Below are 27,887 nucleotides of genomic sequence, written 5' to 3'. Positions count from 1 at the left end.
CTTTCGGGTGAGTTCATTGTGAAACCTGGCCCCACCTTATCATGTGAATTCCTGAGGTCAGATGGCCCAGGATGTGAGTGGGTGTTAAGGCGTCTGGGGAGGGAACTCAAAACTGGATTATAGATGGCAGAGAGTTGGTGTCGTAAACCCCCGCCTCTGTTCAAAGATGGTCGCTCACAGTGGACATAGATGGCTTCTTTCACTCCTCTTTCAAACCATCTGTCCTCTCTGTCCAAAATGTGAACATTGGCATCCTCGAAAGAGTGTCCTTTATCCTTAAGATGCAGATGGACTGCTGAGTCTTGTCCTGTGGAGGTGGCTCTTCTGTGTTGTGCCATGCGCTTGTGAAGTGGCTGTTTGGTCTCTCCAATGTAGAGGTCTGAGCATTCCTCGCTGCACTGTACAGCATACACCACATTGTTAAGACTGTGTTTTGGCGTTTTGTCTTTCGGGTGAACCAGTTTCTGTCTGAGCGTGTTGCTGGGTCTGAAATACACTGGGATGTCATGCTTGGAGAAAACTCTCCTGAGTTTCTCTGATACACCGGCTACATAGGGGATGACAATGTTGTTGCGTCTGTCCTTCTTATACTCCCTCGCTGGTGTCTGGTCTTCTTTTCTGTGCCTCTTTGCTGACTTTAAGAACGCCCATTTAGGATAGCCGCACGTTTTGAGTGCTTCCTTTACATGTGTGTGTTCCTTCTTCTTTCCTTCAGGCTTAGAGGGAACATGTTCTGCCCGGTGGTGTAGGGTCCTGATTACTCCAAGTTTGTGTTCCAAAGGGTGATGGGAGTCAAAGAGGAGGTACTGGTCCGTGTGTGTGGGCTTCCGGTAAACTTCGATGTTGAGGTTGCCGTTCTCTTCAATGTGCACAGCGCAGTCCAGGAAAGGCAAACAGTCGTCCTTTGTGTCTTCCCTGATGAACTTGATGTTTTTATCCACAGCGTTAATGTGCGCAGTGAAGGATTCCACTTCTTGTGTCTTGATTTTGACCCAGGTGTCGTCTACATATCTGTACCAGTGGCTGGGTACTCTTCCTTTGAAAGAGCCAAGAGCCTTCCTTTCCACTTCCTCCATGTAAAGGTTGGCTACAATAGGTGACACGGGGGAGCCCATGGCACAGCCATGTTTTTGTCTGTAAAAGCCTTCGTTGTACTTGAAATATGTAGTGGTGAGGCAGAGGTCTAACAGTGTGCAGATCTGATCGGGTGTGAAGTTGGTCCTGTCCTCCAAGGAGCTGTCTTCTTGTAGTCGTTTTCTGACAGTCTCCACGGCCTCCGTGGTGGGTATGCAAGTGAAGAGAGACTACATCAAAGGACACCATGGTTTCATCTGGATCCAGGGTAAGTTTCTGGACCTTGTCGGTGAAGTCGGTGGAGTTCTTGATGTGGTGTGGGGTGTTCCCCACGAGAGGCGCAAGGATGGTAGCAAGGTGTTTAGCAATGTTATAAGTGGCTGAGTTTATGCTGCTGACTATGGGTCTGAGTGGACAGCTTCTTTGTGGATCTTAGGAAGTCCATAGATGCAGGGTATGGCATCCCCTGGGTAAAGGCGGTGATATTTAAGGCGGTCAATAATTTTGTCCTTTTCAAAGTCTTGAAGGCAAGCTATAACTTTCTTTTTGTAGCTGCTTGTGGGGTCTCGCTTTAGGGCTTCGTAGGTATTGTTGTCACTGAGGAGAGTAGTGATCTTTGTATGGTAATCTGTAGTGTTTAGGACCATGGTGCATCTTCCCTTATCAGCTGGTAAAACAGTGATGTTGTGGTCTTTGCTCAGGGAAGCGACGGCCTTCTTTTCCTGTATTGTGAGGTTGGATGGAGGGACTTTGGCACTGGAGAGGGTGGCTGAGACTTTCATCCTGATTTGCTCTGCTTCTGTCTGTGATAATGGGCCATCTGACCTCAGGAATTTGCATGATAAGGTGGGGCCAGGTTTCACAATGAACTCACCCGAAACCCTGGCTGATTGGGACCCACGCCCAGTTTCCCACCTTGGCTCAGGCGATTAGAGGATCATCAGGGGGTCCTTTTGTCCCTCTGTGGGGGGGTCACTCCCACTAGGTTTATCAGAATCAGAATCAGAATCAGAATACTTTATTGATCCCTGGGGGAAATTATTTTTTGTTACAGTGCTCCATTTTAAACCAACATTAAGACAAGACAGACAATACGCTAACTAAGAATAGTACAATATATACATATATATACATACATACATACATAAGTCACTTATAAATAAATATTTGGAAAAGAAACATGTGTAGTTGTAGCAGCAAACAGTGTGTTAAGTGGATGCGTTGTACAGGGAGATGGCCACAGGCAGGAATGATTTCCTGTGTCGTTCAGTGGTGCTTTTCGGTAATCTCAGTCTCTCACTGAACGAGCTCCTGTGACTGACCAACATGTCATGGAGTGGGTGGGAGGTGTTATCCAACATTGTCTTTATCTTGGACAGCATCCGCCTCTCCGACACCACCTTGAGGGAGTCCAGCTCCATCCCCACAACATTGCTGGCCTTACGGATCAGTTTATTAAGTCTGTTGGCATCTGCGACCCTCAGCCTGCTCCCCCAGCATGCAACAGCATAGAGGATCGCACTGGCCACCACAGACTCATAGAAAATCCTCAGCATTTTCTGGCAGATGTTGAAGGACCTCAGTCGCCTCAAAAAATAGAGACGACTCTGGCCCTTCCTGTAAAGTGCTGTGGTGTTTTTAGCCCAGTCCAGTTTATTGTCAATGTGTACTCCAAGGTATTTATAGTCCTCCACAATGTCAACACTGACCCCCTGGATTGAAACAGGGGTCAAGTGTTTCCTGGTCTTCCTGAAGTCCACGATCAGTTCCTTGGTCTTTGCCACGTTGAGCTGCAGATGATTCTGCTCACACCACGTGACAAAGGAGTCGACCACAGCCCGGTACTCTGTCTCATCATCCCTGCTGATGCATCCAACCACCGCAGAGTCATCAGAAAACTTCTGAAGATGGCAGGTCTCTGTGCAGTGGCTGAAGTCTGTGGTGTAGAGGGTGAAGAGGAAGGGGGAGAGGACAGTCCCCTGTGGTGCCCCTGTGTTGCTGATCACCTTGTCAGACACACACTGTGGGAGACGTACATATTGTGGTCTTCCTGTCAGGTAATCAACAATCCAGGACACCAGAGAAGCATCCACCTGCATCGCTGCTAACTTATCACCCAGGAGGGTCGGCCTGATGGTGTTGAAAGCACTGGAAAAGTCAAAAAACATGACCCTCACAGTGCTCGCCGGCTGGTCCAGATGGGTGTAGACACGATTGAGCAGGTAGATGATGGCGTCCTCTGTTCCGAGACGAGGCTGATAAGCGAACTGAAGGGGATCCAGATGTGGTCTTACTATGGGTCGCAGCTGGTCCAGGATGAGCCTTTCCAGGGTCTTCATGATGTGGGAGGTCAGTGCCACGGGCCTGTAATCCTGGGGGCCACTGGGACGAGGCGTCTTTGGTACAGGGACGAGGCATGATGTCTTCCACATCACCGGGACCCTCTGCAGACTCAGACTCAGCATAAACAGTTTATGAAAGACTCCACACAGCTGGGGGGCACAGGCCTTGAGGACAAGGGGACTCACTCCGTCTGGTCCAGCAGACTTGCCTGAGTGAAGTCTCCTCATTTGCATCTCAACCTGGTATTGAGTGAAGGTGATGGGTGGGGGAGGGGTGTCAGGAATCTCACAGGAGGCAACATGTGAAGAGAGAGGCTGGCACAGTGGTGTGGCTCTGGATTCCAGGCTGACTGCAGGTGAGGTTGTGGGGGTGGGAGCAGACACTGTGGTGTCGAATCTATTGAAAAACAGATTCAACTCGTCGGCTCTATTCTCACCTCCCTCAGCTCCCCTGCTGTTGGTTGGCCTGAATCCAGTGATGGTCTTCATGCCCCTCCACACCTCTCTCATGCTGTTCTGCTGGAGTTTCCACTCCAGCTTCCTCCTGTAATTGTCCTTAGCCTCTCTGATCTTGTCCTTTAGTAACACCTGGACCTTCCTCACCTCCTCTTTGTTGCCCCCTCTGAAAGCCCTCTTCTTGTTGTTGAGGAGGGCTTTGATGTCCTTAGTCACCCACGGCTTGTTATTTGGGTAACAATGAACAGTCTGAGCTGGAACAATGGAGTCGGTGCAGAAAGTTATGTAGTCTGTGATACACTCAGTAAGCCCATTGATGTCCTCGGCGTGAGGCTCACAGAGTGTTTCCCAGTCGGTCACCTCGAAACAGCCCTGTAGTTCCGCTATTGCCTCCTCTGACCACCTCCTAACAGTCCTGGTGGTCACAGGTTCCCTCCTCACAATTGGCACATAGCGGGGGGTGAGGTGAATCAGGTTATGATCTGACCTACCAAGTGGGGGGAGGGAGGAGGAGCTGTATGCATCCTTGACGTTAGCATACAGTAAGTCTAAAGTTTTCTCTCCCCTGGTGGGACAGTCCACATATTGTTTGAATGTTGGTAGTGTATTGTCCAGTGATACATGGTTGAAGTCACCCGAGATCACAATAAAGGCACTCGGGTGCTGAGTCTGTAGCCGAGCTATGGCAGAGTGGATAGTGTCACATGCAGCTGTGGGGTTAGCAGAGGGGGGAACATAAACAGCCACCAAGATGACGTGAGAGAATTCCCTGGGTAAATAATACGGCCTGAGTCCAACAGCACACAGTTCAGTGTCCGGGCAACAAATCCTTTCTTTGATTGTTATGTTGGCAGGGTTACACCACCGGTTGTTAACTAAAACAGCAAGCCCACCTCCTTTACGCTTACCGCTAGCGATGCTGTCCCTGTCCGCCCGAACAGTGTGGAAGCCTTCCACGGAAGCATTCTCATCGGGAATGACCTGGTGCAGCCATGATTCGGTGAAACACATCAGGCTACACTCTCGGTATTCCCTCTGACTCCGTACCAGTGCTGAGAGCTCGTCGATTTTACTTGCCAACGATCGCACATTTCCCATCACGATAGACGGCAGACACGGTTTAAACCTCCTCCTCGCTTCGAGCCTCCGCTGTCTCACCGTCACCTTTTTTCTTCTCTTCTGTCCTTGACCTCTGCATCCCCGATGTGTTTTCCTCCAAATTTCAGCTGGTACTTCTGCGGGCACTTCTGCGGGCCTGGCCAGCGAGCCGGCCGGCATCAGGGCGATCAGCTGATCTCTGGAGTTTATATCTGGGACTTTCCACCATTTGACCTTAGAACTGAAGAAGCTTCTCGGATGAGAGGTGAAACGTCTTCAAGCAACTTAAAGAAGTCCAGACGCTTTTCTTTGCAAGCTCCTTTGAATATAGACATATATGGACGGCGTCAATGCATTTGCGCGGTTAGCTCATTAACGCGTTGATGCGGTCCAGCCCCACGCACAGGGCAATCCGCAGTAACAGGTTAATGGAGATTTGCCTCGTTAATGTAGTTATGGTGTTAATGTCATTTTAACTAGATTAACGCTGACAGCACTAAGATATATATAAAAGCTCTGAGGTGTAAACGGGTGTGATTGTGAGCCACACCCGTTTTCACACCGTGGCTCAGGTGATTAGGCAGAGGAACAATCAGGGGTCCAGGACCCTCTTTGGGACACTTCCAATAGGGCTTGAAAACCTGGAACTCTCCACCAATTGCTCTTAGAATTGAAGAAGCTTCTCGGATGAGAGGTGAAACATTTTCAAGAAACTTTACTTTCCAAACTCATTAGAGATATTTCTAGATAATGAGCACACTTTTTCAAGTTAGCTTTAATAGGTTATTAATGTGTATATAATATCTCCAAAAGTTGATGCTGTTCATCTGGACATAGCTTTTTGTGGGAGAAACGTTTCGTCACTCATCCAAGTGACTTCTTCAGTCTCAGCTGACTGCATGTTTCCCTAATCAACTTTTGGAGATTTACTTACCTGGATGATTGAGCATGCATCAAGATGAAGATGTATATAATGTGTTTATAAAGTTGATTTCACTATAGTGAATCCACTGCCATGTTTATGTTCATGGCGTTTTGGCCACATCTCTCTTTAAAGTGAGAATTTTATGGTCAGAGAGACTTTACCTTGGATACATAAAGGATTCTCGAAATAGAAATGAAATTGTTGTTGGAGTTTTTGAAGGAGGGTTTAAACATAGACTGTTTTGGTTTGTTTTTTGTACAGTGTGTAGTGTTTTTACCAAATGATCATAAACATAAGGAAGGTGGAAAAAACACAATTTGTTTCTTTTCTCTTTTTTCCTCTCTTCTATAAATTGGCTTACTCCTTTCTCAGATCTCATGTGAATGAGCTTTATCTACTTGATTAATTCACCATGGTTGCATGAGCTGTTCCTCCCATCTGTTGTAATACTAATGCAAAATAATTCAGACATGTATAGCCTGGGGACAAGAAGATCTGTGACACATCCATGTAAAAAGCCACTGTCAAAAGCAGTATTACCTTTAATAAGATGTAATTTTATTACCTAACAAGGTGTGTGTTTACTTATTAAATCATTTAAAGGTGTTGTAGCAACAGGCCATAGGGAATGCCTATGACTCGAAGAAGAGAGACGTATCACTGCTTCGAATAATATCCTGCAAAGACACTAACATAATAAACCACCATTAGATATATGTTTTGCAGAAGACAATAGTTAACCAACTAAAGTAGTTTGAACCAAGAAAAGGCAAACAAAAAACAGACAAACTGTGATTGGGAAGCTTGCACGTCTGAGAGTGCGGTCTATTGAATTGACTGAGGCTGATGATAAGTCTTACCAAAGTGTTCCATTCCAGTCATGCATTTTAAACATCTCACACTGAATGTGTGGATAGAATATGTTTTCTCTGAGAGACTTCCAGTGCAGTGATGGAGGTAGCTGCGTGAAACTTCTGCTCCCGGCCCGTTTTATGTCAAAGCCTCTGAAATTCCAAATATTAACAAGATAAACAGCTGAAAGTGAATAACTAGGAAGGGGCTATGGTGAAGGATAAATGCTGCAAGACGAAAACCAAGAAACGAGTCGAAACTACGACAGTGATGGATACTGATGAAAGTGAAGTCAACGAGGAGGGCGACATTTTGGCTAGTGCTGAGGCCACTGCTAGCAGAAATGCCGAAAGGAATTAGGGCGACAGGGTTGATCTGAGAGCAATACTAATGGAAATTAAGGACTTCAGAAAAGAAAACACGCAACAGTTTGAAGAAGTCAAGGCCGAAATATGCAAAACCAACATAAGACTCGAGGAAGCGGAGGGACGTATTGTGGACACGGAGGAACGGGTTGAAATGGTGGAGGACGTGGTATTTAGCTACTTAAACTACAATCCAAGCTTGCGTCTCAGGTCGCCGATCAAGAAGTGCGCTCCCGCCGAAATAATGTCAGGATATCTGGAGTAGTGGAGAACAAAGAGAAAAGTGCGCCCACTATGATAGACTTTGTTGAAAATCTTCTGAGGGAGAACCTGAAACTCCCCTCGACTTTGAACTTAGACACTGAGTGAGCACATCGTGCCCTTGCTGCGTCCCCAGCACCCCCCCCCCCCCCCCAGATGGGGGGGGGGGGGGTGTTCACTTTCATTGTTCACTTTTTGAGTTACAAGACTAAGGAGGAAATACTCAAAAAGGCATGGCAAATGAAGGGATTTCAGTGGAAAGGTAAACAGATTAATATGGACCAAGACTACGCTCCCGACGTCCTCAAACAGAGAAAGGCATACACAGAAGCTAAGATGGACAACAGGAGACTCTGACAGCGCTGAACAGCTCCTTCAGTGGCTGCGGCACCCACGGTGTGGGACGGAGAGATTTCACAGGTCTTTCCTCCCCACGGCTGTCAGACTCCACAACAAAGACTCCAACTGATCAACACACACATCCACACATGTGCATTAAAACTAAGTGCAATACTCTTTTTCTGACAAAGTTGTATTTTTACTCAGTTGTATAAAGCATTTGCATTCTATTTTTATCCTATTGTATATTTTATTCTACTGTATATAGTATTTTATTTTATTCTATTCTGTACAGTTGTGTACAGTATTTTATTCTTATTGTATTCTAATTTTTGCTATATAACTTTTGCACTGTCCACTTCCTGCTGTGACAAAACAAATTTCCCACGTGTGGGACTAACAAAGGTTATCTTATTTTATCTTATCTTTTGAGAACCCTAAAACAGTGAGGGATACGCTTCCAGACACCGTTTCCTGCTAAACTTTGAGCATTCTACCTGGATCGAACAGCATTCTACAATACCGCTGAAGAGGCGACGAAGGACATGTTCGACAGGGGCCTCCCAATAGCGATCTACAAGCCCCCAGAGTCGCCGTTGGCACAGATCAAGAAACTGACACGGCCCACGAAAGGGAACAAGAGAGAAAAGCGATCCACACTGAAGCGCCCGAGTCAAATGGACTCTGTGTCAGTCAAGGAGAGACTGCAACTGTATAGAAGGGACCCGCAATAAATGCATCACTATTACAAGTAAGATGTCGACGCATATTAACCAGCTACAGGTAAAATAACTTATCCTTTCCGAATTGCCTGCTTTTTATTTATTTTAATTATTCCTTTTGTAAACTCTGCTGACTTCGGGCAAAAAGAGACAATATAATGATAAGGGAAGCGAAATGCACAATATTTAGAGCTACCGCCTTGTTGTAATTAAGAGGCTGGGAGTACTGCCTCATGCAGGGTGGGAGAATTGCACAAGGACGTCTTCCAATCAGGGGGCCCACTCTAGAGTGGGTGGCGGTCCCCTTTAAGGACTTATTACACCAGATCTTACAGGGTTTCCTTATTTATTTTTCCCCCCTTTCTTGTCAAATTTTCATCATTGGTTCTATTGTTATCCTGTTAGCTGTGGTTCTGTGCAGCACTGTTCAGACAATGTGGCATTCCTAGGCTTATTTCGACAATAATGTTCCACCTTAAAAATGGAAAACACTGTTAATATCATCTCCTTTAATGGAATAGTTAGCCCACAAAAAAGAGCCAAGATACTGTCTAAACTAGCCCTACTACAGGAAACGCTCTTGTCAGACCAAGAACACAAAAAAACTGGAGTGAGGCTTTAATAAACATGTTTATTCATCATCATATAAGTCCGGACACCGCAGAGGAGTTGCAATATTGGTATCACAACAGACTTGTTTTGAATTTTTATCTGACAAAAGAGATAGGGAGGGCTGATATGTACTGGTAAAAGGGAGAATTGACAGTTTTCTGGTGACAATTCTTAATATATACGCTCCCCCTGGGAGCGACCGGAGTTTCTATAAGCACATGTTTGAGCTGATGGCATCTGAAACACAAGGAATGCTGATATGTGGAGGGGACATGAATATCCCAGCCCAAACTAAATAATGAGGACCAGATTGAAAATTTCTCTAAAAGTTCCCTAAACCTCCCGAAGGTCTCAGAACAGGAGAACAGCATGTTAACTAAAGAAATTATGGATAAAGAAATCAGTGTTGCAATTGCAAGACTAAAGCCGCACAAGACCCCTGGCATGGATGGTTTCACTGGTGAATGGTATAAGACCTACAAGGAGGAATTAACTCCTAGGCTGAAGGCAGTGTGCAACTGGGTCCTTAAAGGAGGGGAGGTCCCTCACCATCATGTCTGTTGTTCCTAAGGAAGGAAAAGATAAATTGAACTGTGGGCACTATTACCAATATCAGTATTAAACCTGGATTATAAAGCATACACATCCATAATAGCCAAACGACTTAATAATGTTATACCCAAACGTATTAATCTGGATCAAACCGGGTTTATCCGTCAGAGGCAGACCCAAGACAGTATTAGAAGGACTCTCCACGTCATATATCACTTTAAAAGGAATAATCTAGAGGCAATGCTGATGGGTTTAGATGCTGAAAAAGCATTTGACTCAGTAAGATGGTCATTTCTCTATAAAGTTCTAGATAAGTTTGGATTTCATCAGATAGTCACTGAGACAATTCAAACAATTTACAACAAACCAACAGCAAAAATTCAAATAAACAGCAGCCTATCAAAACCATTTATCTTTGAAAGATTATGCCGACAGGGTTGCCCACTATCTCCGATCCTATTTGCTTTGTTCATCGATCCCCTTAGTCAATATATAAGACAAGATAACCAAGTTAAAGTGATCAATGTCCAGGGAGATTATCAGAAGCGCTCTCTTTTTGCCGATGACATTTTAATCTACCTAGGCCACAGAGTGAATCTCTACCCAGAACAATGACAATATTAGAGGAATTTGGGTCATTATCAGGCAAGTTATGACCTTCAACTTCCAACCTGGGGTTGAACTTAAAAAGAAGTGCAATCTCAAATGGGGCAAAGACTCCATAAAATATCTTGGGATGATATTATGCAGAGACGATAAAATGCTTTTTGAACTACGGCCCATTAAACACAAAAAATGAAGTCGGATTTAATGAGGTGAAGCCTCATTCCAACTTTGGGCCTAATTAACAGGATAGTATCAATGAAGATTAGCATTCTATCACGCCTGCTTTATCTTTTCCAAACTCGCCCCATTGAAATCCCAAAACAACAATTCGTGGAATGGGACAAGATAGTTTCCCACTATTTATGGTTGGGGAAAAAAACAGGGTAAGGTACAGTACACTACAATTACCAAAGGACAAGGGCGGTCTATCTTTACCATGTCTGAAGGACTATTATTATTCTGCCCAGCCATTAGTTTGTTTATGTGATTCTTTGTTTAAATCTCAGTGGAAAGACATAGAAGAACGAGCTACTCATGGCCAACCAATCCAAGCTATGATAGCGGATGGTAAACTAAAGTCGCATTTGAAAGATCCTGATAATCCCTGGATAAAATCAACTTTTAAGATCTGGAAGGACGTGTGCAGAGAGAACAAGCTAAACAAGGCAGAATTGATGCAAAGACGGTGTGCTTTTGATACAGGGTTCCCACCCAACCAGGGTGACATAAGATTTCGAGAATGAAAATTGAAAGGCCTTATTTCTTATTTGACATTCAATCATGAGGGGGAACTACCAGATTTTCAGAGGCAACACAGGTTTAAACAATTAAGATTCCTTTAGATACTTACAGATAAGAAACAGACTTTAGGAAATTGTAGGGCCCAGTTGGGAAAAGGGAAACAGAATTCTAAATACATTTCAAATGGCTTATAACGTTAACACTGTGGTTCGGAAGGTTGTTGTAAAGCTCTATCAAAGATTTCAAGAAAATAAATCTACCAGTACTTTGTATGTTTAAAAGAATGGGAGAAAGAAACAAGCTCAATGATGGAGGACAAAGGTTGGGACCTGTTATGTAAAGTGCAATGGGAAACAACCTGCTCATCCAATTGGAGAGAGTTTGGCTGGAAAAATATAATTTGTTTCTTTCTTACCCCAGACCAACAAAGCCATCAAAATGTAAGTTCAGCCTGCTGGAGATTATGTGGCAATCAAAGGCAAATCACTACCATTTATTCTGGTCCTTCCCCAAAGTTAATTCATTCTGGCAAGATATTCATAAATGCTTGGAAAAGATTGTAAGTGCCCAACTCCCCTTTGATTTCTTACATATGTACTTAGGCCAGGAACCCCTAAATATAACCACTCCAGCAGATAAATGCCTACTGAGAATTATTACAATGTCAGCTAAGAAAACATTGACTAGGCATTGGCTGCAACCAAACGTACCGGGAATACAAGAACTTTACAATACTGTGTACCAAATATTCGTAATGGAGAGGCTTACTATGTCTTTGCGGCTTCAAAGAGACAGATTGGAGGCGCCTGTAGCTCAGGCAGTAGAGCAGGTCATCTACTGATTGGAAGGATGGTGGTTCGATTCCTGACTGCCCCTAGTCTGCATGCCAAATATCCTTGGGCAAGATACTAGCTTTTTGATGCATCCATCGAAGTATGACTGTGTGTGAACGTTAGTTAGAGAATGTGCTTGTGCAAATGGGTGAATGAACAAGTTGTGTAAAGTGCTTTGAGTGCTCAGAAGAGTAGAAAAGTGCCATATAAGAACCAGTCCATTTACCATTACAGATTCAACAAACTCTGGTCCAGATGGACCCAGTACATTAAAGAGCTAAGAAGTGATTTTTTTAAAAATGACTCTCCTTACCTAGGTAAGCAACTATAAGGTGGACATCACACCAAGATTGGATCAACTGCCTGCACTTGTCCAGCTGGGTGTGTGTTTGTTTGTTTGTTTTTTGATGATTTTTTTTGTTTGCTTCTTCTTTGGTGCTATTGTTTGTTGGTTTTGATTGTTTGTTTGTTTCTTTCCCTATTATGAAAATGTTGTCCAGATATATATATTCCAAATAAACACTCTATATACAGGGGAGGGTGGGGGAGAAAAACAACTGGGAACTATTGCTTACATCTGACTACAGTTTTGAGAAATTGAAATTCTGTTGGATATATTGACTGACAATGTATATGGCTATTTGATCTTTGTCCCCGTGTTTGTTGTAAAGTTCCTTGTGTTAATTCTTTGTACAAGATCACCAATAAAAACTACAAATATAAAAAAAGGAATATGTTTTCTCAGTGGATAACAATAGCCTTTTGCAACTGCGTGTACTTAATGCTCAAGGAGAATAAAAGCAAGGCTTCAAGGTTCACAAAAAGGAGTAGAGCTCAAATGGTGTCAGAATAGGACTTTATCACATGTGATCCTGGTAATAACCCAAACCCTAGGAATTTAAACAAGTAGCATCTCTAAACTACTTATCATGTAGGGCAACAAGGCCGAACTCTAGGGTAAGACATCAGCATTTCCCAGAGGATGAAGGGAACATCCTATTTAATGACACCGGTCTCCACCTTAAAAGGCCGGCAATGTTCTGTTCCACAAAGAGATTCTCAACCTAACTACTTGTTTGTTTCTTTGGAGGAAGAGCCTAAACATACCTTAAAGGTGTGAGTCTAAATATCATGATACCTTTATAGAATAGAATAGAATAGAATAGAATGCCTTTATTGTCACTATACAGTTGTACAATGAGATACAGAGCATCTCCTACTCAGTGTAAACATGCTGGGGGGGCACAGTTCTGCAGCGCTATGTACATATGGACAGTGTTAACAGAGGGAAAAACATATATATATATATATATATATATATATATATATATATATATATATATATATATATATATAAAATGTACAATATACAAGACGTAAGTAATATGTAATAAATAGTGTTGTGTATATACAGTTGGGTTATTGCACATAGAATTGGTATTGCACAGTGGTGGTCCATAGAGGAAGTGGGAAGTGGGGGGCTGTGTTATCTGTGCATGTGTGAGTTCAGGGTGGTTATCGCTTTGGGGAAGAAACTGTTTTTGAGTCTGTGGGTTTTTGTGTTGATGCACCTGTAGCGGCTGAACATGTTGAAGCCAGGGTGGGAGCTGTCCTTGATGATGTTTGCTGCTCTGGTGAGGCAGCGGGAGGAATAAATGTCCATCAGGGAGGGGAGAGGGCAGCCGATGATCTTCTGTGCTGTCTTGACCACACTCTGAAGCCTCACTCTATCTGCTTTGGTGCAGCTGCCGTACCATACCGTGATGCAGTAGGTTAGCAGGCTCTCAATGGACGAGCAGTAGAAGGTCAGCAGCAGGTTGGAGTTCAGCTTGTACTTCCTGAGGACTCTCAGGAAGTGCAGCCGCTGTTGGGCCCTCTTGACGACCGGGGAGATGTTGTCTGTCCAGGAGATGTCAGCAGAGATGAGGACACCAAGGAACCGGAAGGTGTGGACCCTCTCCACACACTCCCCGTTGATGTAAAGGGGAGCCAAGTCAGTGCTGTGTCTCCTGAAGTCAACAATGAGCTCTTTGGTTTTCTTAGTGTTCAGTGCCAGGTTTTTTTCTGAACACCAGGCTGCCAGCTTCAGGACTTCCTCTCTGTACTCTGCCTCGTCTCCCTTTGAGATGAGTCCGACTACCGTGGTGTCATCAGCAAACTTGATGATGAGATTGTTGTTGTGGGTCGAACTGCAGTCGTGGGTGTAGAGAGAATACAGGAGGGGGCTCAGCACACAGGGAGCCGGTGCTCAGTGTGCGAGTGGAGGAGAGATGAGGGCCGAGCCTTACAGTCTGGGGCCGGTTTGTGAGAAAGTCCTTTATCCAGGCACATGTGAGAGGAGGGAGGCCAAGAGTGACCAGTTTGGTGATGAGGATGTCCGGGATGATTGTATTAAAGGCTGAGCTTTAGTCCACGAAGAGCATTCGGACGTAGCTCTGCCGCTGCTCTAGGTGACTCAGCAGCAGGTCAGGTTGTAACCGTCTTTGTGGTGGGCCTGGCACTGTGCCTGAGGGGGGGGTGTAGGCTGGGGAGAGCAGGAGGGAGAGGTGGTCGGACTGACCGAGGTGGGGGAGGGGTATGGCTCTGTATGCATGCTTGATGTCGGAGTAAACATGATCTAGAGTGTTTTCTCCTCTGGTGGGACATTTGACATGCTGATAGAACTTTGGGAGCACAGTCTTTATTTCGGCCTTATTAAAGTCACCTGCAATTATGTGAACACCGTCCAGGTGGGCCGGCTGCTGTTCGTTAATGGTGTTCAGCAGGATAGAGAGCGCCGTGTTTATGTTGGCATCGGGTGGAATGTACACAGCCATGATGATCACTACTGTTAGCTCTCTCGGTAGAAAGAAAGGCCGGCATCTTACAGGGAGTGCAGAATTATTAGGCAAGTTGTATTTTTGAGGAATAATTTTATTATTGAACAACAACCATGTTCTCAATGAACCCAAAAAACTCATTAATATCAAAGCTGAATGTTTGTGGAAGTAGTTTTTAGTTTGTTTTTAGTTTTAGCTATTTTAGGGGGATATCTGTGTGTGCAGGTGACTATTACTGTGCATAATTATTAGGCAACTTAACAAAAAACAAATATATAGCCATGTCAATTATTTATTTTCACCAGTGAAACCAATATAACATCTCCACATTCACAAATATACATTTCTGACATTCAAAAACAAAACAAAAACAAATCAGCGACCAATATAGCCACCTTTCTTTGCAAGGACACTCAAAAGCCTGCCATCCATGGATTCTGTCAGTGTTTTGATCTGTTCACCATCAACATTGCGTGCAGCAGCAACCACAGCCTCCCAGACACTGTTCAGAGAGGTGTACTGTTTTCCCTCCTTGTAAATCTCACATTTGATGATGGACCACAGGTTCTCAATGGGGTTCAGATCAGGTGAACAAGGAGGCCATGTCATTAGTTTTTCTTCTTTTATACCCTTTCTTGCAGCCACGCTGTGGAGTACTTGGACGCGTGTGATGGAGCATTGTCCTGCATGAAAATCATGTTGTTCTTGAAGGATGCAGACTTCTTCCTGTACCACTGCTTGAAGAAGGTGTCTTCCAGAAACTGGCAGTAGGACTGGGAGTTGAGCTTGACTCCATCCTCAACCCGAAAAGGCCCCACAAGCTCATCTTTGATGATACCAGCCCAAACCAGTACTCCACCTCCACCTTGCTGGCGTCTGAGTCGGACTGGAGCTCTCTGCCTTTACCAATCCAGCCACGGGCCCATCCATCTGGCCCATCAAGACTCACTCATTTCATCAGTCCATAAAACCTTAGAAAAACCAGTCTTGAGATATTTCTTGGCCCAGTCTTGACGTTTCAGCTTGTGTGTCTTGTTCAGTGGTGGTCGTCTTTCAGCCTTTCTTACCTTGGCCATGTCTCTGAGTATTGCACACCTTGTGCTTTTGGGCACTCCAGTGATGTTGCAGCTCTGAAATATGGCCAAACTGGTGGCAAGTGGCATCTTGGCAGCTGCACGCTTGACCTTTCTCAGTTCATGGGCAGTTATTTTGCGCCTTGGTTTTTCCACACGCTTCTTGCGACCCTGTTGACTATTTTGAATGAAACGCTTGATTGTTCGATGATCACGCTTCAGAAGCTTTGCAATTTTGAGACTGCTGCATCCCTCTGCAAGATATCTCACTATTTTTGACTTTTCTGAGCCTGTCAAGTCCTTCTTTTGACCCATTTTGCCAAAGGAAAGGACGTTGCCTAATAATTATGCACACCTGATATAGGGTGTTGATGTCATTAGACCACACCCCTTCTCATTACAGAGATGCACATCACCTAATATGCTTAATTGGTAGTAGGCTTTCGAGCCTATACAGCTTGGAGTAAGACAACATGCGTGAAGAGGATGATGTGGACAAAATACTCATTTGCCTAATAATTCTGCACTCCCTGTATTTCTGGTAATTCCACTCCGGTGGAAACCCAGAGAAAACACGCATTAAGAGGCTCTGATGCCTGTGTCTCAATGTCATGGCCCATATCACCGCTACTAGACCCCACATAATGACGTGAAGAAATATTTTTAAAAATGATTATTCAAAAAATTATTTAATATGAAAGCAACAGGCAGAGTGTTACAGGCATAGCCCTAAAGCATGTAGCCTGATGGGCAGCTCAGGGGTTGGGAAGCGCATCTGTAACCGGAAGGTCGTCGGTTTGATCACCGGGCTCTCTGTCCTGGTCGTTGTGTTCTTGGGCAAGACACTTTACCCTACCGCCTACTGGTGTTGGCCAGAGGGCCCGATGGCGCGATATGGCAGCCTCACTTCTGTCAGTCTGCCCCAGGGCAGCTGTGGCTACAACTGTAGCTGCCTCCACCAGTGTGTGAATGTGAGAGTGAATGAATAGTGGCATTGTAAAGCACTTTGGGTGCCTTGAAAAGCGCTATATAAATCCAATCCATTATTATTACTGTGTTCGTGTTTTCCTCTGAAACAATAAGCTCCGTTGGAGCCTTTCAACGCCTCTCTCTGTCTCTCGCTAGCAAAGTGACCCAGACAACAAAGTAAAGCTAGTTTTCAGCTACGAGCCCGACACGAACCCGACGTATTAGCCAGAGGTCCCTTTACTACGGTTCGGAGCCTCGGACCTGTTTTATATATGCGTGGAATAGTTTTCTATACGAGATCACTGCAAAAAGTGCAGCCTTACCTAATGTCCACCTACTGTCACTCATTTATATTAAGATTTAAACATCTAGTTGGTGTTGGTATGGAGAGTAACCTTCAGTAATAGTGATAAATCACACAGCAATAGTACATTCATGTAGTTGTAAAAAGCTTGATAATATATTAAGTAATCCAAAGTATTCAAATACGCTACTGTCATTGAGTAATGTAATGGAATACGTTACAAAATACATTTTGGGGCATGTAATCTGTAATGGAATACATTTTAAAAGTAACCTTCCCAACAATGATTATTACCACCGTCCCCTTTAGATGGATGTATGAACTAGTTTGATATCACTTGTCATAGTGATACCAAACTAGTTCATACAACCAAGAAAGGCTTAGTTTTCTGTGTAAGCCTTCTAACATGTGCATCATTTTTTTATATTAACTCAAGAGATAATCTTTTCCTAAATCTTACCCAGTAGTTTTGAGGTTTAAATTGGGGGGGGGGGGGCTGTAACTCAGAAGGTAGAGCAGGTCCTCAACAAATAAGAAGGTTGGTGGTTTGATTCCTGGCTGCTCCATCTGCATGCCAAATATCCTTGGACAAGACAATAGCTCCAAGTTGCTCTCCAATGCATCCACTGGAGTACGAGTGTGTGAATGTTAGATACAAAGCACTTTTACACAGAGATAAAGTTTGTATTTATGGGTGAATTAGGCATGTTGTAAACAGTGCTTTGAGTGCTCTGGGAGAAGAAAAGCGTAGAAATCCAGAAAAGTGCTATATGAGAATCAGTCCATGTAAACGTACGTTATTTCTTTACTTCCTGTATAATTACGTTTAGGACCCCAGCAAAACGTCAGATGTGTTTGTACTACTGCCAACACAACATTTTCCCCATATGTAATCTTTCATGAGAAAACTCTGGATTGATAATGTGAAAGTGTAACTAACCTTGAAGAAGGTCATGGATGCGCCGTCTTCTACAACTCCATATTCTATCTTTGTCTGCTTGGCCAGATCATCAGCAGAGTCGATAGGCGACTCCATCCTCTCCACAGTTAGGAAGGCTGCTAAGTTTGCCGTGTAGGAGGAGATAATGATGAGTGTGAAAAACCACCAGATTCCTCCTACAATTCTGGTGGAGAGGGCTTTCGGCATGAGCTCAGATCCTGAATGGAAGGAGCAGAGGAGCAGGTGAGGCTGAATACAAGATTAGGTTTGTGAGTGGGCAACACCCAGACTGGGCCAGGTCTCTGCATCTGCTGCCTGGATCACACACTCAGACACAAACACAAAGATTGGACAGAGTGGGCAGCCACATGGTTGAATATTTCCCTTATGTGTTCTCTTTAACTTTGGAACTAACCTAGTTAAAACAATCAAATTAATAAATTCTTAATTGCAGTAGTAGTAGTAATTAATGCCTTAGACAAACCAAAAGTCTTTACTCATGCTACCCATCTCTGACAGAGCATTGCTATAACAGGATTTCATAAAATTGGATTGGACCACAAGATGTGTCAAAGAGGTGAATATTCCAAATGTTCCAAAACAGTACAAATAATGAATAATAAAATGTTATTTTGGCTCTTAAATGTCAACAATTTACTGATTCCTTATTTTTTTAAGCTATTTAAAAACATTCTGAATACATTCTGTCTTATATACTGACGGAGTTGCAGAGGATAACACTGTTAACTCATAGAAGACCTGAAGGTGGTGGCTGGAGAAAGGGAGAAGCAGCATTTCCCGAGTGAAAGGTGATGATAGGCCAACGATGGATTCATACGATACGATAAGTCTCATGTTATCAGATGGTTGCAACATCTCCCTCTGTATCGTCTTGATGCATGCTCAATCATCCAGATAAGTAAATCCACAGAAGTTGATTCTGGTCATCTGGACGTAGTGTTGTCATCGGGAGAAACGTTTCATCTCACTGAAAACGCTACATCCAGATGAACAGAATCAGCTTTTGGGGATCTCCCTCTGTATAATCTGTAAATCTCTGAACTTCTGTACTGATATGTCATTAAAAAAATACATGCATACAATTGTACACCTGTCTTTTTGACCTGGCTGCAGTGACAGTGGCACAACACACAAAGGTTACAAAAATACAACGTGCATGAAGTGACAACAAAAAGGTGGAAAACGGTAGCAAATGCAACGTCATTTTTGGCTCACGCTGCCGTGTAAAAGGGCTGTGCAGTGAACATAAAAATGGCTGCTGCTCCCATGACATGCACAGTGCTACAAAATGGATAGATGCAACACTGTGGTGCAATATTCTAACAAAAGGTTCAAGAAGGTTCTTGATAAGGTACAAAGACTTGTGCCCTGTGAAGAGTGCAATGGCAGTACCGTAAACGAATAAAGGTAAAAAAGGTCCAAAAAAGTATTTTGATTTCAGAGTGTGCATGTAACAGAGATTTACAGACACTGAATGCTCTCTTAATTCATCGACCTTTCAGATTTGCAACTAATTACCAAAGTGAAATTACATGTCAGCTTTTCCAAAAGATAAACTCTGCATAAAAACTATGCCTTCAGGGAACTGCTGTTGTGATTTGGTGCAATATATATAAAACTGAACTGAATAAAAATCTCAGTAGATTTATTGTGATTCCACTGATTGTGGCCATTTCTACAAAGTATAGCTGATGCTCAGCTTATCTGCTGTAAAGTTTGCACTGACTCGACCCTAGTACGTTTCTGGTTTATTTTCTTTCTTCTTCTTCTCCTAAGCCACTTCTGCACTTCTGACACTATAACACACTTTATACACCACTTAAAGTAATTCTCCAAAAGTTGATTCTGTTCATCTGGATGTAGCGCTTTCTGGGAGAAACGTTTCGTCACTGATCCAGGTGACGTCTTCAGTCTCATCTGACTGCAGGTCTCAATCTTATAAACAATACATTTGCATAATGACTGAAACCAGCCCACTGAAGGAACAATGGGCTGGGAGGTCAGTTCCTTAATCTTAATTATGCAAATTCTCATGAACATTGATCAACAGCCACTGATCAATGACCACTGATCAATGGCCATGAGTACCATTCACAGAGAGTTGGGGAATGGCTGCAATCACAGCATTGTAAGATGGCCGGTTTGAGGGCAGAGTCAATGTAAGATGGTGACAGATATACCCTTAGGCCCCTCCTCCATTCAGAGATGGTCTTTCCCTTTTCACGTAAATGGCCTCCTTGACTCCGCCCTCAAACCGGCCATCTTACAATGCTGTGATTGCAGCCATTCCCCAACTCTCTGTGAATGGTACTCATGGCCATTGATCAGTGGTCATTGATCAGTGGCTGTTGATCAATGTTCATGAGAATTTGCATAATTAAGATTAAGGAACTGACCTCCCAGCCCATTGTTCCTTCAGTGGGCTGGTTTCAGTCATTATGTAAATGTACTGTTTATAATATTGGGGAAACCTGCAGTCAGCTGAGACTGAAGACGTCACCTGGATGAGAGACAAAACGTTTCTCCCACAAAACGCTACGTCCAGATGAACAGAATCAACTTTTGGAGAATTACTTTCCTGGATGATTGAACATGCATCAAGACACTTAAAGTAATGCTAGGGTCTTTTTTTCATTAAGTATTATCCAGAATGTATGCAGAGGATGAATGTATACGTGGGGGTAGAGTGGGAGTGAGGGAGGTTTGTTGCCCATATGAGAAAGGTGGGTCTGAGTTATAGCAGGACTATTTTATTTAAATGGCTTAAGCAAATCTGGGATTTTTCGCATTCACTCAGAGAGAAAGCTCTTAGAGTCAGAGAGAACTCTGTGTGCCACTCCCTCTGTGAGATCCTTGATCCTAATACTAACTTCTCATCAAGCTGTCTTTCTTTCTCATAGTCCCTGAGTGAGCTGTCTAGTAGGGAGGGAGTATGCAGTGAAAGACATGGCAGCCAGCTGCAGCTTAAACCTGGTTTTATGGATTTTGCAATGGAGTGTGCACAAGGTGGTTCATGCCTACCAACGTTCTTTCATAGTCCAGTGCCTTCACAACTAATGACATTGCATGGAAACATACATTCTCTCAAAATATGTAGTGGTATGATGTAACACAAAGCTAGAAAAAGTATTTGGACATAAGGAGAGAGACAGGATTGTATTGGTTAAATGCTTAATTATCACATCCGATCGTGGCTCAAGAGTTGGCAGTTCATCTTGTAATCGGAAGGTTGCCTGTTCGCTCCCCAGCTCTGACAGTCTCGGTCGTTGAGTCCTTTCTGCAAGACGCTTCACCCGTTGCCTACTGGTGGTGGCGCCAGTGTCCGGCAGCCTCGCCTCTGTCAGTGCGCCCCAGGGCAGCTGTGGCTACAATGTAGCTGCCATCACCAGTGTGTGAATGTGTGTGTGTGAATGGGTGGATGACTGAATGTAATGTAAAGCGCTTTGGCGTCCATAGGGACTAGTAAAGCGCTATACAAATACAGGCCATTTACCATTTTACATTATCAGGAGGGTTTTTTTTTTATCTTTAACGAGAGTGTTAGTTGGACACTTTCATGTGCACTCACTGGTTTGGTAGAATTTAAAACCACTACTGTCTGTAACGTGCAGGAAATATGTTAATACACATTTTTATGGAGTTAATAAATAATGTGATAAATCCTCCCTATCTATTAGAAGGAGCGACAATAGCGGGAATACAAGAAATATAAAACAAATATGTTCTGAATAAAGAAATGTAATTCCTGCGAAAATACAGTAATTGTAAAATGTTCCTAAAATATTGTTATATTGGCATTAAATCTTTAGTTAAAGGTTAAAATGGTATGAAAAGTGATTTGTGATTTGAAAGCAGTATATTATTAGGTATATTCAACCATGGCAATAACGTCGCCCAGTAGGGCCAACAGCCACCCATTTTGTCCATTTTTAAAACCACAACTCAACATGAATGAGAACAAACACACATTCATCAGTGCTGGTAACAATACAATGTTTGTTCTGTGTGGGACCCATGACCAGCAATCAGATGCAGGTATTACCAGGTTTGGACTTTTTATACTTTTGCACCAGAACAGAAAACAGTGGGCGACCTTCAGAGAGGCGAGCGTAGACCAAACAGAGCCTGGTTGGGGCTGACTGTCATGTACCCAAGGTAACGTCATGACCAAACAGCACGTCCCACAGTTTTCTGGGGGGTTAGGCAAGCCGCCCGGCAGGGGAGCCTCTCCACAGTGCAGACCAGCATACTGTTATGTAGCTACTGTGTGTTTGTCGAGACTAGTCCCACAGTCTTCTGGCTCCACATCTTCTCAACATGATGTCTCTCCATCATCTATTCTGCTGACTTTTTAGTGAACACTAAACTACAATTCAAGCTACAATGCATGACATTTACTGAACTCTTTTTCAGATGCTACAAACATATGCTGAATGCTTATCAGATGTTTTCATTTGCTTTGTTGGGGTAAAGATATGAAAAAATCTATAATTTTATTTACTTATTCAAAGTAACTGGAATACTTATGGATCTGTGTTACAAGCTAATCTGGAGATATTAGTAAGCATGGTCTATAAGTAAGTCAGAGCATCCCACTAGCTAAGAGAAACATATGCTATATAAATGCCAAGCCATTACATTCTGGAGTGACTGAGTAATGCAGAGTTTTGCATTGTCCATGTTCTGAGACCTGTATAGTTCATCTGAAAAGTATTCACAGTGCTTCACCTGATCCATATTAGTTTCATGTTAAATTTTCCAAAGTTGATTAAATTAATTATTCACCTCAGAATTCTAATCACAAAACTCCTTGATGACAAAGTGAAACAAAGTTTTCTTGAAAACAAAAATGTAACATGTATAAAACTTTTCACACCTTTTGCGTGACACTGAACATTGGGCTCAGCTGCATTCTGTTTCCAGTGATCATCTGTCGGATGTTTCTACAACTATGTACGTCAGAGCACAAAGTGAGCCATGAAGTCCAAGGAACTGCCTGTAGACCTCTCAGACACGGTTACTTAGAGGCACAGATCTAGGGAAGCGTATAGAACGATTACTGCAGCATGACTGTCCCAATGAGCAGAGTGGCCTCCATTATCTGTAAATGGAATAAGTTCCTAGAGCTGTCCATCTGGACAATCTGAGTGATTAAGGTGACCAAGAATGTGATGGTCACTGTGACAGAGCTCCAGCGTTGCTCTGTGGAAAGATGAGGACCTTCCAGAAGGACAAACATTTCTGCAGCTCTACACAAAGCGCTATATAAATACAGGCCATTTACCATTTACCATTTACAATCACACCTGTATGCCAGAGCTGCCAAGCCTCAGTAAAATAGTTTTCTCACCTTTTTATAATTTCACAAGAGTTATACGCAACCATTTTTTCACTTTGTGATTAGGGGTGTAAAAAATAATTCTGAGGTGAAAAATAAGTGTAATCCATTAGTTTAGATTAGTTAGAGGAATAAAGCTGCAACAGGTGTGTAACAAGTAAATGTTGTGACTACTTTCTGGCCCCTCGAGCTGACTGATGTTGTGATTTGGTGCTGGATAAAAAAATGCACTGTAATTTTCCTGTTAGAGCTGTTCAGTTTTCATCATGTGAGCTAAAGTACTTCGATGGGTATTGTGATTTATATTATTCTCTCTATTTTAGTTCACCCTGCTGAAGTTTCACTGGGAAGGCCTTGAAAAAGTCTGATGGAGCCTGTTGCAGCACAATAACGACTTCCTAGTGTGTTGGTTGTGCAGATAAATGCTCTCTCTATACTGTGTGTGTTATATAATCAAGAAAAAGTTCAAATTGATTACTGTTACTATAGTCAGAAGTTTCATTCTTTTAGTTCTGTGAGTACAACAACCGAACTTGGCCACTATCATCTGTGGTGTTTTTGGAGCCAGACGTGAACTGCTACTTAACCTGATTGGAAAACATTATCTCTCTTTGAGGCCTAATGTATACATAATTTGCAGGAAGACCAAAGCACACTGATGAGATGGGAAATAGTTTAAGCCATAATGACTTGCGAAAAACATTGTACTGATTTTAGTATTTCATGAAAGTGAACACTTTGTAAATGTGAGTTAGCATCAACCCTTAATGGTATAGCACTCTGAGCCACTCCGCTACTGGATTCACTTTTCTGACGCAGTAGCTACATCTAACTTTTATATACAGTCCAGTGTGGCAGCGTGGAACCACCTGCACAGCTAGATGCCATTAAAGGCAAGCTTTCTTATTTTCCTTCTTGTCATTTGCATAAACTGATCCTTTAACACAATCTGGGATCTTGCAGCTACTTCCCTGTGTGCTCCATTCCAGTGTTTTGTTGCAAGTCATACATACAGTATATACCATGCTTTCAAGGCTTTGCACGCAAATGTTTATGATATGACATACAGCATATCTCTTATTGTGTTATTAAATATATAAGATATTGGTCGCAAAAAAAAAAGTGTATACCAAGTTGGTAGCACTTTCTATTACAGCTCAGTAATAATGCAGTAATAGTAGAGTAACAATGGGAAACAAGAGCGTAACAATGTAGTATTTTCTAAGTTATTAGTATGCAACTACCGAAGTAATAACCACTTAATATCCAAGTAATATCATTTTTGCAACAGTGGTTACAGCTGAGTACTGTTACGCTTAAATATATGTAATTGGATAACAAATCTGAGGTTAATAATGTGGAACTACAGCTCGCTAATAAAGTGATAATAGTAGGGTAATAATGCAGAAACAAGAGCGTAATAATGTGGTAATTTTATTACATTCAGTTACCTGCAGTAGTTTCTGTGAAATAAGAAAGAAACAGAGCTGCAAAATACAAAACTGTCCTTTGTTATTTAATAATAAATTAATAACTAATATAACATCAAATCCCAATAATATATTAATAACCTATTAAGACAAACTTGAAAAGTGAGTGAGTATCACCTGGAAACACCTGTGGTAGGTTGTGTGTAATAAGCATAAATAGAACAGCCGGCAAAGAGCTGGCTGCCAGTAGGTGGCAGACTGCTGCTGTCGGACTGCAAGGTAAATAAAACCCTTTTTTAATTCCTTAACTTATATTTAGGACCATGTCTGTTGTACTTATTTCATCACATGCTGTCAACTTACACCACGAACAAAGCAGCTAACAGCAGGTTAGTAGCTAACGTTAGCTTACCAGATAATACTTAGAGTAGTTCTAAAAACTAAGATTGCATAAAAGTAAGATCGTCATGAAATAAGCTCACCGTTATTATTGCAAATATGGATAGAGAACTAGATGTGGTTAGTTATACTTTCAAATATATATATATATATATGTGTGTGTGTGTGTGTGTGTGTGTGTGTGTGTGTGTGTGTGTGTGTGTGTGTGTGTGTGTGTGTATAACACTCCAGTTTTCATCGGTTAAGGTGAGGGGGTTGGAGGTGTGGTGTACTCAGAATACAGCTATTTACCACCAGTAAATTTTGTAGTGGTTTATTTCTGATTATAAACATAATGGTGCACTGTTTCAATAGGACAGTCTGTATCTGTGAAATTGTTGCTCAAAGAACTGCCAATTACATCACACTTGTTTTAACATTGTTGTTCTTTTAAAACTTAAACTTTAAGTTTGTTTTAAAAGTTTTTTTTTTACCTGCTTATTAATATGCTATTAAATAGAAACAAGCAGTTTCTGTTTCCTGCTTGTTACACAAAAACTACCACAGGTAACTGAATTGTAATAACTTAGAAATTGCCACAGTATTGCGGTCTTGTTTCCCCGTTGTTACTCTACTGTTACCATGTTATTACTGAGCTGTGATAGAAAGTGCTATCATAAAGTGTTTCTATTTCCATTTCTGTTAATTTTCTCAATCTAAGGGTGCTGATTAGTTGAGAAGATTTGGCAGAAGGAAAAAAACAAACACAGAAAAGTTTACATTCTCACAGAAAGTCATACATCTGATCCATCTCACATGTTTTGGGTGGGGATACCTACCTGTTGTGATGGCTGCTAATAGGTCAGGAATGTGAGGAGGGAGAAGGAAAGCATGCAGGAGCACCACTGTCATATGCTAATCACATTGCTCAAAGTCTTCTCAAACCATCCTGCTGGACTACACGTAAAGCATCTAGCTACATGCACAGAGGCCCCCATGCATGGTCATGGGCCTGGTCAAAGAGCAAGGTTGACCCCCAGCAAAAAAGTGGGACTTGTGCTAGAAAAAGGGGGGAGGCAGAGGCGTCTACCTTGCTGCATGAGAGCTCCAACTCCGAACCAGAAACTATTAAGCAGGGTGAAATTGTTTTCCACTACATCCGAGTCAGGGTTGCAAGGGTGGGGGTTATACCACTCGTAGGGACTAAACCTGTGACAATTAACAGAGAACATACACACACACACATATTTTTACTGCAGCTGCATAAAGACACAAGAGTATACACTGAAAGAGACCAAGAATGGTCTTCCTACCTGGGGAGACAAAGGAAAGAACACAAAGGTTAGTTAATGTTCAGAGACACTTCCCAAATCAATAAGCATTGCTATGCCAGCATGCTTGAGATCATGTTGCTGTTAATTTGATTCCTTAATGAAAAGCTCAGTTATCAAGATGCAGCCTAAAAATTCTCATCTGAATTCCCTTTGTGTGTTTTTCAATTTTATTACCATAGAATGGTTGGGGAGTGGGTTTGAGCAGCACTGATAATCCAAAGTGCCTCGTCATGTGGATGTGCTCATATCAAAGGCAGTTCCCGCTGTAATTTAATCGATGGGTTCTGAAAATAACTCCATCGCCAGCCGAGAAAAGAACTAATAATCCTTATAATCTTGAAGGAGCATTAATATTCAGCAGATCAAATGGTTCATTCCCATCATGCCCACGCCAGCCCTGGTGATCCCTCTCATTCAAAGCACTCTTCAAGCAAAGACAGTTCTCGTTTATTCATGTTAAATAAAAGTGACATTAGATTAGTAAAGGTTGATTGGTCTACGGTTAAGCGTCCTGACCTGATTTGGTTTGTGTTGAAGTAAAAGGGGGAACCAGCCCTCTATCTCGACTCAGCCCGACACACAGTCATTTGAACAATTAAATGGAAAAGCATAATGTAGGTTTTGTTCCGTGCAAGACGTTTTACTTTTCAAAAAACTCTGGAGTGGATGCTACTGATTCTAATGACATCTAATAATGATCAATAAAGTAGATAAAACTTCTGCAGTGTGTCACGGTTGTAATCCATTATCCTCTGGGGTAAATACAAGACTGTTATGAAGACGTGTTGCTTTATTGATAAAATGACAGCATTTTATCAGCATTAGTTAATAATGCAGAGTTAATAACAACATTGGTGGAGGTGTGACTAAGAGTGTGAATTGTTGTCTGTGTCTATGTGTTAGTCCAGGGTGCACCCTGCCTCTCATCCTGTGGTAGCTGGGATAGGCTTCAGCCCCCCTGCAACCATGACAAGGATACGCTGACGAGACTGGCTGGATGACAGCATTATAACCGTACACTGACACTGACCAATCTCTGTTGCTATTATATTATGGTTAGTGGCAGTGTTCCTTTTCAATCCTATAACAGTTAGAAGGGATATTGTGTATTGGATTTCATATGTGTGTTGTGTATGGATCTGTGAATGTGCCCCTGATTTTTGGTTTAAAACAATCCTCGGCATTAAAGCAGCTGTTCAGCTTATGATCCCCAGATTTGCCGGCTTGTAAAATTTCAATTCAAATTGAGTTCAGCTAAACTGCAACCTTGGAGGATGCAACAATGTGACCCAATCTCTTGTGCCTGTTTCTCAGTGAATTTGTTCCAGTCATGTTGCAAACAGCCAGGTACAGTTCACAATGAGCATGGTTAAGCAAAGTTGTCATTATTATGTGAATGACATGTTAGGCTGCTGCTACATAGCTTAACTTGTCCCTCACTATAGAGACGGTTTGCTGTCACTTCGATCTGATTATATTTTCCTAACATTATCTCAGGTCATC

The 27,887-nt window shown here is 42.6% G+C and overlaps 1 protein-coding gene across 2 annotated transcripts in view; it reads right to left on the bottom strand.

Moving 5' to 3' along the window:
• Positions 1-27,887, bottom strand: part of grik2 (glutamate receptor, ionotropic, kainate 2) — a 323,504-nt gene that overhangs the window by 52,608 nt on the left and 243,009 nt on the right. For both annotated transcript variants that reach the window (XM_026183896.2, XM_080308219.1), the window contains exons 12-13: positions 26,141-26,259; positions 17,884-18,101 (exon numbers count right to left, since the gene is read on the bottom strand). In XM_026183896.2, the coding sequence (XP_026039681.1) occupies positions 17,884-18,101; positions 26,141-26,259 (337 nt within the window). The remainder of the gene's footprint in view (positions 1-17,883; positions 18,102-26,140; positions 26,260-27,887) is intronic.

The sequence above is a fragment of the Astatotilapia calliptera genome, chromosome 11 (assembly GCF_964374335.1).
Source record: "Astatotilapia calliptera chromosome 11, fAstCal68.1, whole genome shotgun sequence".
Lineage (NCBI taxonomy): Eukaryota > Metazoa > Chordata > Actinopteri > Cichliformes > Cichlidae > Astatotilapia > Astatotilapia calliptera.
Note: the sequence above shows the minus strand (reverse complement) of the source record. Positions and strands in the feature narration are given on the sequence as shown.